The sequence below is a fragment of the Berghia stephanieae genome, chromosome 2, assembly GCF_034508935.2.
Source record: "Berghia stephanieae isolate SIO BIC M18660-M18661 chromosome 2, UCSD_Bste_1.3, whole genome shotgun sequence".
NCBI classification, from domain to species: Eukaryota; Metazoa; Mollusca; class Gastropoda; order Nudibranchia; family Aeolidiidae; genus Berghia; species Berghia stephanieae.
In genome coordinates, this window is record NC_088361.1 from 13,234,768 (window position 1) to 13,255,812 (window position 21,045).

General features: G+C 34.1%; 1 protein-coding gene across 6 annotated transcripts in view; it reads left to right on the forward strand.

Moving 5' to 3' along the window:
* Positions 1 to 21,045, forward strand: part of LOC144964349 (uncharacterized) — a 48,279-nt gene that overhangs the window by 13,264 nt on the left and 13,970 nt on the right. For all 6 annotated transcript variants that reach the window (XM_078898460.1, XM_078898461.1, XM_078898462.1 and 3 more), the window contains 12 exons: positions 8,207 to 8,291; positions 9,693 to 9,845; positions 10,820 to 10,909; positions 11,522 to 11,680; positions 12,711 to 12,927; positions 13,280 to 13,428; positions 14,468 to 14,566; positions 15,523 to 15,664; positions 16,374 to 16,551; positions 17,542 to 17,631; positions 18,815 to 18,947; positions 20,288 to 20,434. In XM_078898460.1, the coding sequence (XP_078754586.1) occupies positions 8,207 to 8,291; positions 9,693 to 9,845; positions 10,820 to 10,909; positions 11,522 to 11,680; positions 12,711 to 12,927; positions 13,280 to 13,428; positions 14,468 to 14,566; positions 15,523 to 15,664; positions 16,374 to 16,551; positions 17,542 to 17,631; positions 18,815 to 18,947; positions 20,288 to 20,434 (1,642 nt within the window). The remainder of the gene's footprint in view (positions 1 to 8,206; positions 8,292 to 9,692; positions 9,846 to 10,819; positions 10,910 to 11,521; positions 11,681 to 12,710; positions 12,928 to 13,279; positions 13,429 to 14,467; positions 14,567 to 15,522; positions 15,665 to 16,373; positions 16,552 to 17,541; positions 17,632 to 18,814; positions 18,948 to 20,287; positions 20,435 to 21,045) is intronic.

Below are 21,045 nucleotides of genomic sequence, written 5' to 3' on the forward strand. Positions count from 1 at the left end.
GCAAGGGGGAAGTGAGAGGAGATTTTTTAAACAGACACTGTTGTGGGTCTTCTTTTTTTCTTTTTTTTTTTTTTTTTTTTTTTTTTTGGGGGGGGGGGGGGGAGAAGGAGGAGATCGTGTTAAAAAAATATTGTCTATCTTTGTCGATGGAATTTACTCTGGTAGATAAGACAAGAGAGTTAAGGAAACCCGTTGTAAAACAAAGAAAAAAAAACAAAACTAGTAGTAGTAGTAGTAGTAGTAGTAGTAGTAGTAGTAGTAGTAGTAGTAGTAGTAGTAGTAGTAGTAGTAGTAATAGTAGTAGTAGTAGTAGGAGGAGGAGGAGGAGATATTTGTGAGGCGCTGTTTTTTTTTCTTCTTTTAGCCATCAAAAATGTTCTCGGTCAACTCTTTTGTTTTATAACCTATCGTTTTGATTGTCTAATATGAATATATACGCACACGCACGCACACACACACACACACACACACATATATATATATATATATATATATATATATATATATATATATGGTCATCGAATATATATATAAATTGTCACCGACCAAGTACTCATTTTAATTTGAGTGCAACGAGAGAGTATGAGTGGAGAACCCTTTCCCAAGGATCCAAGCCAAGGGAGGACTAGAACCAGGAATCTGTCTGTCCGAATGTTCGCGCCGTATCACAAGAGTTTAATAGAAAAATGAATGGATATGTAGATAGATGATACATACATACATTGATCAATAATGGATGGGTGGATAGATAGATAGATAGACAGATAGATAGATAGACAGATAGATCGATAGATAGATAGATAGATAGATAGATAGATAGATAGATAGATAGATAGATAGATAGATAGACAGATAGATAGATAGATAGATAGATAGAGAGATAGATAAATAGATAGATAGATTGATAAATAGATAGATAGATAGATACAACGTAAGAGAGTGGAGGGGATAGGCTGTAAATTGTAAAGGCCCGATTTTGTTCAAATGCAGATAAATATTATTTTCACCATGACTTAATAAGTATGAAGACATTCAGTAGCGATACCTATTTAAGTTAATCCTTGTTTGTTTTTTTCTGTAAACATGGTATAATGATTTGTAGGCCATTTTGTACTACATACAATGTAGTACAAAATATTAAATACATGTATGGTTTGAAGCCAAATCAATATTTAGAAACCCTTTCAAAAACCCATTTGTTGGCTTTTTTATAACCGATCAAATATAATGATAAATCGTCAAACGAATGCTTTTTGTTTTTAATGGAACAAATCTATTTACTACTTCGCCAATAAAGCAGAACCAACTACCGTATGATATATATATTTCTTTGAGGGGAGAAAGTGGACAAAAGATCTCTTTGGAGCAAGAATGTGTAGAGATCGTGCTGTTCACTGATTGCGACACTTTGGCTTTCGACCCGAAATCGATCAAAGTTCTAATTCTATGCTATCGATTGAATGTTTTTACCGCTGCTACGCTTCAGTGATTTTATTTTTTTCCATTATCTTTCTCTAGTACGGTAAAAGAATCTGCTGATAGTCATGTTTATGGGTTTAAAAACTAAACTGCTTCATTAAAAAAATGAAAATGGTTTTATAAAAAATGAAATGAATAAAACTGATTACGGGACTTTTTCTTCAAGATCATAAATTTATGCGGTTATTTGTCTTGTTATAATATTATGTGGTTACAAACCTAACCGTTTTTACTAAAAGAGCAGTAACTTATGCCGCGAAAAATTGTTTATTCTCTGTTGTCTTCTGACACTTTTCGACTCACTTCATTTTCTGTTATTATCAACAATAAGTACCTACTCCACTCACTTTTCTGAACTTATGCTTAATATTTCTCGGTGAAAATAGAAAGACGTTATGTATGTAAATTGGAGTAAATTTGAACTCCACATAATATAAATGGTTGAAATAGAAATCACGTTTATCAATAACTGACAAGACTAACCAGAAAAAACAAACGAACGAACGAACGAACTATAGAAAATAAATGTTACGTCAATTGTGTTACTCTTTAACCCTCTCCTTACCAACTACAGGAAAATCGTCACATTCGTTACGATACAACCAACATTTTTCTTATTCGTTTTTTCTTTTAACAGTGTGTTGTAGAGCATGTTTGCAAAAGAAACTATGTATCGCAAGAACTTTACTGCTATTATGTCTGTGATAAAAAATATATTTTTGTGTTAGTAGTTGGGTTTGAAGTTTTGGGTAAGGAGAGGGTTAACCCGTGTTTCAATCGTCCCTTAAGCTGCCTATGGATGTTGACACCAAGATCGGCACGCAATGGTTGGTACCTATGACGTATGAATGAATAGTGGGGAGGAGGAACGGTATGGGAAGGAGTTATTCATGCGTGGTGCTGTGATTGATCACGACATTGCTGGGTTCACGTCATGAGTGCGTCATCAATAATTGCAACATCCCATTTAAAATTAATTAGGTTCTTGTCGACGTGCACTTATTGGCAGGTCTGATAACCCAGTTCCTTGTGGGCTCATGGTTGTAATGGAAATCTTTAAAAAATGACTTTTAGTTTTTTTTAATTGATTTTGATGTATTTTGTTTTGATTTTGTTTGAGGTTGCTTTTTTATGGGTTTTGTTTTGTTTTTATTTTGTTTATTTTGTTTTGTTTTGTTTTGTTTTTTGTTTGTTGTTGTTTTTTTTTTTAGGGGGGTATTTATTTGTTATTGTGTGTGTGTGTGTTGGGGGGGGGTGTGTTATGAAATAATAAGAAATCACTATAGATGTGTCTATTCCTCCCTTTAAAAAAAAATTATTCACCATTATTGTTGTTCTATTTTGATGCAGGGTTAAACGCAAACTTGCATCGCCAATAATTGCCGCCACTAGTTTTAAAAGCGTATTTTTAGACTTAATCTTAGATTACACTTCTGACCACAGCTGATTGTGATAAGTATTAATAACTTGGAAAGAGTCGAATAATACCCTTAACCCTTTACAGGCAGACTTATTTTTTAGTGTCAGGAGAATAATATCTTGATATTATTTTTACCAAACATAGCGATACTTGACTTGAGTTGAATTCTAAACGAAATAGTTAAAGTTAGAGGCCTACAGAAAAATAAATGGTGAAGCAATTTTGATTTGAAATGATTTTAGTATCGCTGACAATTGATGCTGTGAATTTAGGTAAAATACTCATAACATCCGCCAGCCAAATATAACGTACCAACAGACAAAACTGTGTGTAACTTTGAACTTTATGGTCTGATTGATAGAAATTAGTGAGAAGTAATCTCCAATAACAAAAAGCTGAATGACGTCAAATTCTTTCGTTTTATAGGATATTCAGCGCAATGTTATGACCTTTTGCTATTCAGCAATGCAGGTGATTTGTCACGGATCGCCACCTTCCACAAGCAGTCTGATTGGTCCTTTGGAAAAAGGATTAACTAATCGAGTACGAGTAAGCTATATCGTTGTCTTGTGGTTTTCGGTCACAAAGTCAAATGTAATATTATGATTCATAGACATAATATCATTCCAAAGGCACAGATCGTGGCCTTCGTAAACTCACGGCCGGAAACTGGCCAACAAATGACGTCCAAAGACAAGTCTTTAGCCACAAAAGAAAATAAATTGGGAGTTGTATTCAATAGTTCAACCAATCGGATCACTTGTTTCCTTGACCACTACGAAAGACAACTCACTAGGCCGTCCACAAACCTAAAAACGACGTCAAAATATGGGTCTTAGCGTAGCCATCGTTAACTTATAGCCTGATACTGAAACCCAAAAGGACTGGCTTTTTGACGCCATAATTTGGTTTTTGCACCGCCTAGTGAGTTGTCGTTAGTAGTGCTCATGGAAACAAGTGGTCCCATTGGTTGAACTATTGAATACAACTCACGGTTTGTTTTCTTTTGTGGGCAAAGACTTGTCTTTTGACGTCATTTAATGTCAGGCTATAGATAGAATGAAGATGACGTCACTCAAGCCTTTGTTTTTGTATTTTGCCATCCGCGTTTGTGAGTGATTCTCACTAAACTATTAACTTGACTATAAAAGTTCATGGTTACACGCAGTTTTGTGTGTTGGTCCATTATACTTCCGGATGGCAATGTTATGAGCTTCTTAGCCAAGTGCATACTATCTATAAGTTAACGATGGCTTGACATATAATATTCGCCTTCTTCCCCAACCCCCTCTCCTTCTGTTCCGGCCTCCTATAAATCGAAAGAAATTGTCGTCACTCAGCGTTTTTTTATTGTTTTTATCCAACCATTTTTATGAGTAGTTCTCACTAAATTCCATCAATCAGACTATAAACGTTCAAGATTACATAAATTTTTGTGTGTTGGTACGTCATATCCGACTGACGGGTGTTGTGAGCATTTTTGGCTAAACGCAAAGCATCAATATCCATAGACAGACTGGGGTCTTTTGTCTTGCCGTAGTGAGCAGGGAGGTCACTTACTGTGTCTTCTATTCCCCTATACACGTATTATCTATTTTACAGTTTGCTTTCTACCTTCGTCTTGAAATGAGGTTACTCGGTGTTGCCCTGTTGTGAGGTCAGAACAAACTTGAACCCTGCCTGTAAAGGATTAATATTGAAAATATGATGATAGGCCCGGCATACTGTTAAAATAAAGTGAAGTAAAGTGAAATTTTGTTTAGCGCATTTCCAGGGATTAGCCATGCTCATTGCGCTTCGCAGTGTTTCATTTATTCCTCCAGCAGAGCATATAGAACCACATTTTCATTTCATACAGTACCAGTTGCCTGTTAGGCGTCCGTTTTGTATCAACACTCTTACAATATCCGACACTTCCTATAGCCAGGTCACTGCGTGGAATCAGCGCTATTTCAGTTGGAACTCCCAAGGGACCAATAACCCTCCCTGCTAGCTACCTGCTTGAGGTCATTGGAGTTCAACTGGTATCAGGCAGTGCTGTGTCCAATGGGGGCAATTATGGATATTTATGGTCTTATAATATGTCTGTATAGCGGGAAAACAATAACAGACTCTTTCACTTCATTATTTTGATTTGAAAAATCAGTTGTCTTTCTAAACATCAGTAAAAATTTGACATTCTTGTGGTTAATAGTTCTCTTTGAATATCACAAATTGTTGATCTAATTTTAAGTGCTTGTAAATTATGGTGCACTTAAATAAAAAAATTGTTATTCAAAACTCAGCGGCAGTACCTCAAGAATTTTAATAAATATCAAAAGTACATATATGCATCTATGTTCCTGTGCAATATTATCATATTGGCAGTTGATTTTCTTGATTTATTCATGGTTTAGTAAGTTTTGTATATTGTTTTTACCAATTCCGTTCCTCTCAAACAGTTGTGTTGATCATAACAGTAAATTGATATGATTTATGTCTTTGTGTGGTAAAATAACTCATGAGGATAAGATTTTATTGACCAGTAAAACTAAAAACCAATATTGTGTATGATTTCAATATCTCAATTAACTATCAATCTGCCTATAAAGTATGACTTCTTTACAAGAAAAAAATCAATCATCCAACAAGGTTACTGGACATACTACAAATATTGCAGTATCAATCATCAATTACAACTAACACTAAGTACTGGTACTGTTAAATTAAATGATTTGCTCAAACAGACGGACATAGTATGTGGACAAAAGAGGATTCAAAATTATGAGGGCATATAGTTTATTCCAAGTAGTAACCTTTTTCTCCTTATTGACCAACTACATTCAAAACGAACACACTGTCCATACAGGTTATATAGAATCATCTCCTTTCCTCCAAGAATACACATTTAGTCATTGTCTTATAAAGTCATCTGATATACCATTGAACTCCAGTCAGTCAAATTTAGAGATAAAACAATTGAATAAAAGTCAGAGTCAAATCAGTACAATACCACAGGCATACCACAGCAAGATCATTTAATTTTTGGGAAATCACTGCCATATATATCTGGACGCTTCAGTCTATAAAAAGTTAACACATTCACTTGTGCACAAAAGGAGAACTTGAACTTACATTATATTACTTATTCAACATGCAAGAATACCCTAAACATTGACACCTATATGACACTATAAAGTCGGCATTTCCTGAGACAACCACACAAAAGCAGTACCGTATACATCTTCAAACTATAATGCCTAACAGTCATAAAAAAAATAATAATTTTGACTTGAATCGTAAGGGATTTAAGTATAGAAAAAAGTTATCAAGCCATTAAAAAGTTGACTTTCAAATGTGCCCAAAACTCATATTTAAATCAGTTAAATGCTTAAAAAATAATATTAGTATAATTTTCGTCTAATGGTTTATATTTTATTCCTAAACTGATATTTGGAAATAATTCATGGCATGGAATACTATGGGAGAAAAAATAAGGATCTCACCAAGTCATGCCAAATATGAAATTTACAATAAAAAATTCATATCTTTTAAGGTTTTACTGCCCGGACAACAAAACTTGGCATGTGTCAAGATCATCAATTTTACTTTATAATTATGCTTGTTTCAATCATTTTCTGCCGCTGAGAATTAAATTATTGATATGCAAATTACAACAAATTAATTTCATTGATAGCTCAAAAACCACTAAATTGACACCTCTCTTATGAGCAGCCTTAACTCACTCACCCCTAACACCGACTATATCCGTAGTTTACCCGGGTTACTTTTACCCCATGCTTATTTATTACTTTTTTTTCTGAGACAAAGTATAGGCGTAATTAGTATCGAAGCTAATATTTTTAGTTTTTACATGTTAATGGTAGTTTGAATAAAACTATCTATGGACATGCTCATTTTTAATACATTTTTTTCTTCCAATTTTGAAAAGTGGAAAAAATCTCTAGGATTGAGTGAGTTAAGAGGATACATTATTATCAACCATGGCATATGATGAAAGAAACCTTTGCTTTGCTTGTGGTGAGGGAACAATTTCCATACTTGTGTTAGCAACTGAGCAATACCATGAAATATTGCAACAATTAATTATCATCAGTGGCATCACAGATTTCCCCTGACCGCTACCTGTTACACCCATAGGCTGACCCCACTAGTGGGGTCGAGTTGACCTAGCACTGAAATACCGCTCAGAGGGGGAAATGCCACGCAGTGAGGTACTCATTCACACCTGAGTCGAGTGGGTAATGTGTGTTAAGTGCTGTACCCAAGGAAACCACGTCAAACCATAATTTTCCATCTGATCACACTCAACATCGCTTGACTCTTGTGACAAAACAAGACACTAACACTGAGCCAACCAGCCACGCATATTACTGATACTACTACTACTACTACTACTACTACTACTACTACTACTACTACTACTACTACTACTACTACTACTACTACTACTACTACTACTACTATTACTACTACTACTACTGCTACCACTACTACTACTACTACTACTACTACTACAACTACTACTACTACTACTACTACTACTACTACTTGTGCGGCTATGTGGTCTAGTGGTATGACACTCGCTTTCGGATCGGAAGGTCCTGGGTTCGAGCCTCGCTCGGCGCATAGTTGAGTCCTTGGAGAAGGCTCTTTACTCACATTCTCTCACCGTACTCAGGTGTAAAATGAGTACCTGGTCGTTAACAGCGTTGTCTCTGTCCCAAAAAATTTGTAATATCGCCTGACAGGCGTCATGTCTCGTCCTACATGTTATGTGTTGCTGTTGGCCAGGGACCCCTTGTAAAGCGCTTTGAGAACGTTTAGTGGATATTGCGCTATATAAAAAAAAGCTCAAGTAAGTACTACTACTACTACTACTACTACTACTACTACTACTACTACTACTACTACTACTACTACTACTACTACTACTACTAATAATAATAATAATAATAATAATAATAATAATAATAATAATAATAATAATAATAATAATAATAATGGTAATGATCATAATAATAAAAATAATAATTATTATTATTATTATTATTATTAATATTATTATTATTAATAATATTGTTATTATTATTACATGCATTATTATTATTATTATTATTATTATTATTATTATTATTATTATTATTATTATTATTATTATTATTATTATCATCATCATCATTATTATTATTATTATTATTATTATTATTATTATTATTATTATTATTATTATATTTATTTTTTTATTTTTTTATTATTACCCATGATATGAACGGCCACTCAAAAATATTTTCTTTATAATTTCAGTACCGGTGAGGAGGTGGAAATGGCTGACCAGGACATGGCGACCATCATATCTATGGAGAGAGGACAGGAAGAGGAGAAAACTACCGTAAGATACCTCTCAATGCAAACTGTCCTAAAGATTTCTTTTTTACAGATTATATTAATAATCACACTTAGATACATGACTAGAAACAAAAAGGAACTTATTCACACCTGAATAGAGATTTGATATATGTATGTAGTGATAAAAAGGAACTAAAACTGCATGTATGTGTGTGTGAGTCCCCGTGTGGTGTCCGGGGTCCCTCAACTGAGAGGGTACAAGAATAGCCCAACGCCAAGCCAGCGTGTCGTAAAAGGCGACTAATGGTGTGTGATTCCCCCATCTTTGAGTCACCTGGCCCTCCAGGTTGGGGGTTGGCAAAGGGTTAACACCCCTTTCCGTTAAACTCAAACCGTTACAGAAACGCAGACGGACAAAGCAAATCCTTTTTTTAGCTTGGGCGACCAATATACAGAGAAGTGGTAAGACCTGGAATGAGATAAAAAAGTTAGCTCAGGATAGAGAAGGATGGAAACTGTTTGTCTGTGACCTATACTCTGACCCAGGGTGAAAAAGGCAATGATGATGATGTGTGTGTGTGAGAGAGAGAGAGAGAGAGAGAGAGAGAGAGAGAGAGAGAGAGAGAGAAAGAGAGAGGGAGGGAGGAGGAGGAGGAGGTGGGAAGGAAAATACAAATACAGTGATAACATGGAGTGAGACAACGTCACCCTTTGAATTATTTTTTTTTCACTGTTTTACCGTGGTACTTCTATACAGTGAAAAAGTGGATGATAAATTCCCTATTTATGTAGTTTTACTCCCAGGATATATCTTATTTTATATATATATTGATAAGCTACATTCAGCTGCTTTTACTTTTATTTTATATTTTATTTACAGAATTGCTTTATGAAATTTTATCAAAAATATTTTATAGCGCTTTTTTATTCAATCTTGTAATTCACATTTGTAAACTCAATTTCCTTATGTTTGAATAAAGTTTATTTTACTGTATTTATTATTTGTATGTTTAAAACTTTATTATTATTTGCTTAATTTTATTTAGTTTTGTTTTGTTTTTTTTGTGTGTGTTCATTAGTCTATAGATAGTATGCAGATGACGTCACTCAGGCCTTTGTTATTGTTTTTGCCATCCGCGTTTGTGAGTTGTTCTCACTAAACTGTATTAACCAGACTATAAAAGTTCATGGTTACACAGAGTTTGTGTGTTGGACCGTTATACTTCCGGGTGGCAATGTTGTGAACTCCTTGGCCAAGCGCATTCTATCTATAACAATACCCAAAGTAAATTTCTGAAATTGGACAAATAAAGTTCATCTAATCTTACTTATGATGTAATTCATTGGGTTAAAATTCCACATCTACCCCTTTTTTTTGTTCAAGAAAAGCCATTGCCATATATATGGCAATAATGCATTATCTTTCCCCCATTTTCCTTGACAGCTGATGTTGAAGACTTTGGCCATATTGCTGAGAAAAAGAGTGGAGAAGAGGGAAATAACTCAAAACTTTTATACTGACTTTTTGAGGAAGACAGAAGAAGACCTGAAAGACATGGGGACAATGATTGATAGAGAGAAAGAAGAAGCAGAGGAGGTATAATTGAATATTATTACCATTTTTTCTCTTAGTCTTGCCTGTGAATAATATTGACTGAGAATTATCTCCCTTGATACGAATATATTTTAATTCATCTTATGTATTGAAAGGTATCTTTGACACGGTGGCTTGAATATTTGAATAAAGTGTTGATTTTTTAAAGAACTTTTTCTCTATAAAAAGCAGATAAAAATACACACACTTACACAGCTTGTTTCCATGGTATTACACCCAGCATTAAATGTCACAGTGCTCCATTCACCTCCCAATGAAGCCACGTGGGACCTCTTTTTACAGTATATTTTGCCTGTTACATGCCGTCTTTGTATCACCAGTCACAGTATCCATTACTGCCTATAGTCAGGTACATATTGAAATTTGAGGAGAATGATCTTGTGCGAGTAAACTGATTTATGCAAGGAAACAACACTGTAATGAGAGTTTTCTATCATTGTCCAGTTTTACATGCCTTTGTTTCCAGACACGTCATGATAAAATTTTACCATGAACACTATTCACCCAGCAGTGATTGGCCTGTTAGATCTAGTGAAAAGTACTTTGCGATAGGGCTAGCATCCTATCCAAAGGGTAGCAAGCAATTGCTATTGTCCGTTTCACACTTTAGATTAACTCCAGCTCCATAGACATCAAAGGCCCAACATCATTTCAACGCATTTTTTTCCACATATACAAAAACATCGGGAGGATTGAATGATTTGAGTGACAGGATTAGTGTGGTGTGATAGGTAACATTTATGTGTATTTGCGGTGATGGGCACATTTGAATGCAAAATCTAAAAATTTCTTCTCCCCCGCCCCCCTCCCGAACCACTCCTCCATTTTCAAAGGAAGACTGCTTTCTAGATATTGAATGTAAAATGTGATTAATAATCATTTTTATAAAGATTACATATATAATTATATATTTATATGCATATATGTAATTCATTTTATTTGCTTTGAATTTACAGAAACTTAAAAACGACCCCAAGTTGAGCAAAGATACACAGACAATGGAAACAGAGATGCAAAAACTCCAAACTGAATTCAATCACAAACAGGTTTGTATACAGCAATTTTGATTTTTGCCACGTTAAGTGATGAATAATTGCAAAAATCTAAAGGTGCCTAAATGAGTCGATAAAATGGAGAGAAAGATAAAGGGAGTACATGTGACTCATAAATAAGGGGACAACACAAAGCAAACGGCGTTTCGGCCTTTGATCGTTTTAAAGTAAACACGAAATATATATATATATATATATATATATTAGATTCTACAATCTAATATACATATATATATATTTCGTGTTTACTTGAAAAAGGCCAAAGGTCGAAACGTCATTTATTTTGCGTTGTTCCCTTATTTATGAGTCATATTTACTCCCTTTATCTTTCTCTCAGAAGAATAATTGACAATTTTCCCTCATAGCAAATTGGTGTTTTATAATTATTCAAGATTAAAGGCAAGGCAATGTCAAATTTTTGAAAATGTAAATTTTTTAAATCTTAAAAATAATAATATTATTATTACACATTATTATTCAGGGGCAGCTTAGCTCTGCGTCTGATGCCTGGGTTATTCCAGTCTTCCCTTGGAATAGACCCTAGAGACAAATTTCCCTATTAGATGAATAAATGGAATTTTATTTTATTTATTTATCTACTTTTAGGCAAAACTTCAAAAAGATTTCCGGGACAAAATCAGACTAGATCTCCTGCGTTCTTCGGGCATGCCGGAGTCAGAAGTAGAGGAAGTTATATCTGGTCTCATGGGCAACATGGCACGTGTGGAGGAAAAACTGGGCCTGGAGCAGGCACGACAAAGGAGGGTGAGAATTATTAAAATCATTCTTGTCTTAATTTGTTGGGGTCCCGACAACTCAGCTGAGATCCCGGATGCATTCAATAATTCTTTCTGACCCCACTGTCCACCCAGCAGTGATTGGGTAGCTGGGTCTAATGAAAAGTAATGGGAGCTACTGAGTGGGAGTTGACTTGAGACATCCTGTTATTATTTTCATTCTGCGAGGGATTATCACGTTACCGTCGTACAGGAGCTTGTGCCCTGCCACAACTCTGAAGGTGATACAACTTAGATTCAATCCTGCTGGAACTGCTGAAGATGAGTAGCCAGACCAAGAATGATCCAACCCGCATCCAGATAAGGTTCTTCCTTCTCCTGAACTTACACCTCCAACTTAATGGAAGTGATGAATAGGAAAAGATACCATGCTAAAACAGTATTTACTTATTCCTCTTGATTCTTGGTTAGATATTGTGAATGTACTCCACTAGGATATAAAGTCTCCCTCAGTTGAGACATGAATAATTCTGCTTATTTTGTCTCTCTGTTCAGTGACATTCTCAATGTCTCTAGTAGTTCCTCCAATTACTTTTACTTCTGCCTTGGATATTTTGGTCCAGAGTTTGTTTGGGTGCTTCTATCTATGAGAAACATATCCTGACCAAAACCAATCCTTCTCACTTCCTATCTGATTTGACTGGGTAGCATTCATACTTTGTTCAGTATTTGAGAATCAAGAGTCTATCAGTTGACTTTGATTCTTTTTTTTAATTTGAAAAATAACATAAATTGAAAAGATTTCATTAATTTGTATCTGAAATAAAGAGGAAAGGCTGACATAACTTTTTGGCTTAGGATGTTGTTATTGCTTCTGCTGTTGTTTTTGTTGCTGGTTGGGATGTTGTTCCCTTGTCATCGTCATCATTTTCATTGTTTTCGTCATTGTTATCATTGTTGTCATTCTAGCTTGTTTGTTTTTTTTAAATGATTTTTTTTCGTAAATATCATTGTCCTCATATCATATTAGTATTTTCATATGTATTTCAATATTTTAGGCCCTAGAACAAAGACTGGCAAAGCGAAAACAAGCCATGGAATTCCAGCAGGTTGAAAAAGAAGAAAAAGTAAATGAACAAGAGGCCAAAGTCAAAGTGTTTCGTTCACTCCTGGAAAATCACACAAAGGATGGCTCTCTCCTGGAGAAGCAATGCGACACTATTGTATCTGATTATGAAAATGAACTTAACCTACTAAAGAAATATCATGCTGATGGTAAGTTTGTCACTATATTTCCTTGATTTCAATTTGATTCCGGTAAAATTGTACGCTGACTTTGATGGTTTTGACCAAAAAAAATTTTATATTGTTGAGCACCTTTTCAGTAATGTTTTAGCAATATTATTTTACCTTATCCTCAGACTGAAATATTTTTGATGTAGATTGACGTGCACTTAATTGCAGGTCTGAGCCTTTTCCAAGGACTCAACTATGTGCCGAGCAAGGCTCAAACCCAGTACCTTCTGAACCAAAAGCAAGTGTCTTATCACAAGCCCACATAGCCGCACTTTGTCAAATCTCTCCACCTTTTCATAGATATATTTTTTTTTTTTAAATTTATGCACAGAGTTTAATCAACTTCGCCTAGAGAAATTTGAGATACTCCAACAAGACAGACTTAACAACTTCTTCAAACTCAACAAAAAGCATGAAAAGGAAAAGGCAGCTTTATTACACACCGCAGACAAAGCCAGCAATACTGAAGAATTCATTAAGGTGCCAATACCTAATTTTTAAAATTGTATTTATAACTTTAATTTGTCGATTTTGTTTCTTTTCAAAGTGGGACATAGCTTTCATTTATATTTACAAATTAATTGTTACCCCTTTTTATGACTATTTCATTTATTTGTCAATTCTATTTTCTCTTTATTTGTAAACCAAACCAGCAGTGCTTTTTAGAGTTTAGAAATTAAATTAATTTAATCATTTATATTGAGTTTTAGAGAAGAATGATTGTCACTGAAGTAGAATTGAAATCACATATTTATCACCTCAAACTATATGTTATAGTTTACAACATGTAGGAATTATTATGTTAATCCAAAGTGGTTTGAAGTACTTTTTCTCCTTTTTTTAAAATAGATGATAAAAGTGTGATGTCAAAATACAGGTTCCAATCTAATTGGAAGTGTGAAACCAGTCTTCAGATGTATGGATACATACATTGTGCAACTGATTTTCTGTTTTGTTAGAGTGATGACATCTTATTTTCTAGTCTAAATAAACGCTGGCCGTCAATAAAGATCATCTACCCTTGCTCTTTTGCACTCATAATCCTAAGAATCTGCTTATACATCCTGCTAATAAGATAGTCATGCCACCTTATGATTCAATATGTAACATATTCATTATTATGGGGTAGCATGTCTCAGCAGTGCTGTTCGATCACTGTGTGGCCTTGAGCAAGTCACCTTGCCTTATATCTCAATTTGCGACGCTGCACTGTGGCTGACTCTGGTTTTCCAGTCTCCTTGAATGCCCTAGAGATAAATTTCCTCTATGAGATGAATAAAGGGAATCTTGTTATTTATTTATTTATTTATGAGTCCTTTGGAGGACTGGTTACACACTTCCAAGGCGATTTGAACTGGAAGAGAGAAAGTTGTGACGTCACGACTTCTCTGCCCTATTGTTGGGTTAACAAAATACTTTTTTTACTTCTCATTAAAGACTCATTAATTTAATTCAAATCTTTCAAAGTTTAAATTTAAACTCAATTTACTTTAACGTTTTAAAAATCTTATTCCAAAAGTTGTATCATGACCTGATGACAAGACAACACATGGAGAAAGAAGCTCTTTCAGGTGAACTAGACATGAGGGAGATCCAAGAAATTCACAAACTGAGGGAGGTGAGTATATTGCTGGCATGACTAAGATGTCTCGGTCTATTTCGGACCTTTTTCAAAACAGACTAAATGGCATGAGAATCAACGAGCGACAGATTTAAGTATTGCAAACTAATAGTAAGAATAATAATGATAATAATAATAGAAATAATAACAATAATAATAATGATGATAATAATAATAATAATAATAATAATAATAATAATAAAATATAATGATGATAATGATGATGATGATGATAATAATATTAATAATGATGAAGATAACAATAATAATAATAATAATAATAATAATAATAATAATAATAATAATATCAAACAATGATGATGATGGTGATGATGATGATGATGATGATGATGATGATGATGATGATGATGATGATGATGATGATAAATGTGAACTTTTTTTTGTAAAGCTCATAATGTTCTTTAAGTGTTCTACAGGTGGTTCCAGCCATAAGTAACACTTTACAAGTAGAAATAGACATGACGCCACCTTTAAGGCACTGTTCCATTGCTGTTACAGGCCAGATACTCATTTTACACCTGAGTAGAGAAGAGAATGTGAATAGAAAGCGTTTTCCAGGACTCAAACATTTTAGATATTCTCTAAATTAATTTTTATTTTTTTAAATTGAGCTTTTATGCAGTGCAATATCCACTAAATATGCTCAAAGCACTTTACAAGGGGTCCTTGGCCAACAGCAACACTTAAAATGTAGGATGAGACATGATGCCCTTTAGGGGATATTACACTTTTTTCAGACGAAGACAATGCTGTTAACGGCCAGGTACTAATTTTACACCTGAGTACCGTGAGAGAATGTGAGTAAAGAGCCTTTTCCAAGGACTCAATGATGCGCTGAGCAAGGCTCGAATCCAGGACTTTCCCATCCAATAGCGAGTGTCATACCACAAGACCACATAGCTGCATAATAACCCTTTTTTTTATTTTATCAGGAGTGTGAGAAGAAGGAGGCAAAGGGAATGGCTCAGGTAACTGAAAAACTCACGGATCAGATAGAAGGCTCATCGAACATCACATCAAAAGAGGCAGCCAAACTGATGAAGATCCATAAAGCTGAAATGGACCAGTACCGAGGTAAGTTGTCTCGCAGGTCTGCCTCTAACCTGATTTCCAAACCAGACCTGCTTACTTAAAAATTTAAAAATTCGGAATTTTTAGGAGATAAAAATTGTAGTCACTATAGTTAACTTTATAAATCAACAACTTACTCAGCAGACAAGGGTTAAGTAACATAATGACAATAATAATAATAATAATAATAATAATAATAATAATAATAATAATAATAATAATAATAATAATAATAATCTTTATTGTCCAAATAGGCAATTATTGTTAGGTTACAGCTCTTGTAATAGGCGAAAAAAGTAATTAAAATAGTGGTAATAATGATGATAATAAAACTGATAGTAATGATGATAATAATAATGAAATAATATAATAATAATAACACTTCAAAATATTTACAATTATGTAATCTGCCATCAAATTTAATTTTCAATAAGTTTTAATGACTTAGAGATGCTCATGACGTTCTCAAAATGGAGGCAAAATTTTGTAATTCTACGAATTTTTTGTGATAGAAGGCAGGCCTGCGGTTTATATATTTATGTTTATTCTTTTGAAAACCCATGCAAAAAAAATCTAAAGGCTCAATCATATGTAAAAAGTGACTTTGCTGTATATAAATTGTTATATACACCAATTATAACATAACATAAAACGATTTTTTCTATATATCATCACACATAAATTGATTATATAAACTTTCTTGTACACACAGCCAAACAGCAAAGAGAGAAGCAGGCGATGCTTGCTAGACTCCAAGAGAAGCTACAACAAAGGCTGGAGGCAGCAGATGAAAGTGAGGCTCGAGACCAAAAAGAGCAAGAAGCACTTAAAGAGCAGCAGATGGCCACGCTAGAAAAGGTTTTAGCCTCCAATTTGGACCTTTCAGAGGAGTAAGCTTTTAATAAGTCCAAATTCCAAATGGGTATTTTTTGTGCTGAAAACAAAAGCATGGGAGCGAATGACAAAGAAAGGGGTCGTTTCATTATGGGGGGTCCTGATAGTTCAGTTGGTAGAGCACACGCTTCACGCGCAAAGGGATCAAGATCAATCCCGGGTACAGTCGAGATTTTTTCTGGCCCCCCTGTCCTCCCAGCAGTGATTGTGTAGCTGTGGTTTGTTAGATCTGGCGGAAAGAACTTTGCGATAGACTAACATCCTATCCAAAAGGTAGCAAGCAATTGCTAGTGTCCGTTTCACGCTATAGAAACCGGAATAAACTCCAGTTCCATGGGCCTAATGGATCTGAAAGGACTACTTTAACTTTTGAGTATCATTATATCAGAACTATATTTATTATAAGATTGGGTTGGGGTATTTTTCTTTAAAGATTAAAAACTAGCTAATGTCAGACTGGCAGAATGTAATTAAAAGAATTTCATAGGTAATTTTTAAAAGCCGCTTCTTATTCAGTGCGGCTATGTGGTCTAGTGGTACACACTCGCTTTCGGATCAGAAGGTCCTGGGTTCGAGCCTCGCTCGGCGCATAGTTGAGTCCTTTGGAAAAGGCCCTTTACTCACATTCTCTCACCATACTCAGGTGTAAATGAAAAGCTGGCCATTAGCAGCGTTGTCTCTGCCCCCCAAAAAATCAATATCGCCTAATAGGCATCATGTATCGTCCTACATGTTAAGTGTTGCTGTTGGCCAGGGACCCCTTGTAAAGCGCTTTGAGCACGTTTATTGGATACTGCCTGCACTATATAACAAAAATAAAAAATTTTAGAAGCTCAAGCTCAGTGATTGTTATTATTTCTTGTATATTTTTTCATTTATCTACATTTCCAAATATCATCACACAGACCACTTTGATTTTCTTCGAATATTTAGTTAATTTTTGAAGATGTTTAATAGCATCCATTTCTTCAACTCTATCCCACCAGTGCCAAGGACAGGATAATGCGAGAACATGAGCAAAACATGCAATCTTTGTCGAATCAACTTATGCAAAGCAAAATAAGACAACAGAAAAGGTTTGTGTATTGTATAGAAAGTTTTTCGTATTAATGATAAAACAGAAAATAATCATGGTCATGTTTTACTCTGTGCTTTACATAGATAGTTTTGTTTTTTTTTTAATTGTTGTTTATTCGACTTTATTTAGCAAACCATTGTGTAACACAATTCATGAATTTAAAAACTTCATTATCTTTGAATTAGGCAAAGATTTATAAAACTTTTTGTGAAATCATAAATTTTATTAAAAGCACAAAGATTAAAAGATCATCACTTATAATGGACAGCTTATGAATTGACAAATTGCACACAATGTTACACCAGTGAAAGATTACACAAAACTTTGCCTACGATCATAATATTTCCACATTTATGCTGCTATGTGGTCTTGTGGTATGACACTCTCTCTCAGTTCGAAAGGTCTGGGGTTCGAGCCACGCTCGGCGCATAATTGAGTCCTCAGAAAAGACTTTTTACTCACATTCTCTCACCGTACTTTTTTTTTTTTTTTTTTTTTTTATTGAGCATTTATATAGCGCAATATCCACTTAACGTGCTCAATGCGCTTTTACAAGGGGTCCCTGGTCAACAGCAACATTTAACATGTAGGACGAGACATGACGCCTGTTAGGCGATATTACAATTTTTCGGACAAAGACAACGCTGTTAACGGCCAGGTACTCATTTTACACCTGAGTACGGTGAGAGAATGTGAGTAAAGAGTCTTTTCCAAGGACTCAACTATGCGCCGAGCGAGGCTCGAACCCAGGACCTTCCAATCCGAAAGCGAGTGTCATACCACTAGACCACATAGCCGCACTGTACTCAGGTGTAAAATGAGTACCTGGTCTCTACAGCGTTGCCTATGTCTGAAAAAATGGTATTATTGCCATTATTAACAGGCGTCATGTTTCGTTCTTTATGTTTCATGTTGCTTTTGGTCAGGGACCCTTTCTAAAGCCCTTTGAGTATGTTTAGGGGATATTGCGCTTTATAAAAGCTCCATTAAAAAAAATTTGTACAAATACCATCATGATTCGAAATATGAGTAATTTATTAGATAACAAATTATTCTCTTTTCATTAAAAAAAATTAATTACAATTAATTGATACCACCATGACCTTTTGAAAAGCTTATTAGAATTAATGAAGTCTGTGCAATTGAAATGATAACAATCCCAATTTTTAAATCCCACAAAGTCTAGAAATCAAATTGAACCAACGGAAAGCCAAGTTGGCAGAGCTTAAGCAGAAACGAGAACAACTGGCTGAAGCTCGCCCTGGCAGCAGCAAGAAAGAGAAGTCCAACTTAGAAAATATGGCAACAAGTCTTGTAAGTTAATGGGCATAGTTTTATAGTCGAATATTTTGGTTTTATAGTCGAATATTTTGGTTTTATAGTCGAATATTTTGGTTTTATAGTCGAATATTTTGGTTTTATAGTCGAATATTTTGGTTTTATAGTCGAATATTTTGGTTTTATAGTCGAATATTTTGGTTTTATAGTCGAATATTTTGGTTTTATAGTCGAATATTTTGGTTTTTATAGTCGAATATTTTGGTTTTATAGTCGAATATTTTGGTTTTATAGTCGAATATTTTGGTTTTATAGTCGAATATTTTGGTTTTATAGTCGAATATTTTGGTTTTATAGTCGAATATTTTGGTTTTATAGTCGAATATTTTGGTTTTATAGTCGAATATTTTGGTTTTATAGTCGAATATTTTGGTTTTAATTAGTCGAATATTTTGGTTTTGAAAGTCGAATAATTTTGGTTTTATAGTCGAAATATATATTTTTAATAGTCGAATAATTTGGTTTTATAGACGAAATATTTGGTTTATAGCGAATATTTTGGTTTTAAGTCGAATGTTAGTTTTATAGTCGAATATTTTGCTATATTGGAAGTTGTATTGATTTTTTTTTAAATTATTTTATTTGCATAGTGCCACATCAAAGTGCTTCAGAACTAAATTTGTTAAACTTAATACATTTTTCTTTTACCTTCAGAGCAATGAGGCCCATGAATCTGTAGTTTATTCCAGTTTCTATAGCATTTAACAGATAAAAGCAGTTGCTTGTTACCCTTTAAACATGACTCAAGTCTAACACAAAGTTCTTTCCACTGGATCTAACAGACCCAGCTACCCAGTCACTGCTGGGTGGTCAGGGAATCTTGACTTCATCCAATATTGATCCCGGTCCCTCTGTGAAGCAACTGAACTATTGGGATCCACTAAAGTTTTATTATTTTATCCTTTTTTTTGTTCATAGTGCCACACCTAAGGGCTTCAAAAGAAAATTTGTTAAACTTTATACATTCATTATAATGATTATAGGGTTCTAACTTTTTATGAATAAATGATTCCCTCTTTCCTATTCTAACCTTGACTTTGTTTTTAGATTTAATTCTTAGTAATGAGCTGAGCGAAACTTTAAGATATGATGGTAATTGAAAACAACTTAAACTTTTTAAATCCAGCCTTAGAGATTAAAGAGAAGCTATATGATTGATTCAATTCATTTGTATAGATTTGATTACTACTGTTTGTTAATAATTTAAGATAAGTTAAGATATATACTTTATTGATCCTGAATGGAAATTATCATATTTCAGTTTTCCCATGTCGCAAAATTAACAACAACACAATTATGATTATCTCAATTTTCAGGATGAGCAAATAGCCAAAGAGGAAGCTAGTTTTGAAGAGGCTCGTCAATCTGCTGTTGTAGAGCTGAGAAAACAATTGGCACAAGAAACAGAAGCAGCATTAAAACAACAGGACGAAGAGATAGGACTTCTCATCGGCAGACTTCAGGTAATGTTCACATTTTCAATGCTGGTTTTGATCTTATTTTGGGCTTGATTTATTTATTTATTTATTTATTTGTTTATTTTTCTTTTTTCTCTTGATTTTTTGAAAAGTTGTATTTAATGAGAGTTGGATTATGGTCTATTTGCAGGTTCGATAACCCAAATTTTTGCTATAGGTTCATTGTAATGAAAATAATTTTAAACCAATGCAAACTATTTTCCATTACAAGAATGTTGAATGATTGACTATAATCGACTTGCACATATTTGCAGGTCTAATAACCGAGCCCATACTGGCGTTCAGTTATTTAGACCTGCAAATATGTGCAAGTCGATTATAGCCGATCTCTTTTTTTTTAATTTATCTTTTACTTATTTAAGATTTTGGCAGATTATGCTCAAAATTAGGATCTGGAAAACCAGGCATATATATTTTTATTCTATGGAAACAAAGATATTATCCCTCAACTTTAAGGCTAGTCTCATTAATTTATGTACTTAAACAACATTGTTGAATGTAAATGCCTTGTTTTCAAATAGTAAGATCTGTTTTTATTCTGCATTGAATTCATTTATAGAAATTTTAATTGTGTTTGTTTGGATTGAATGAATGTT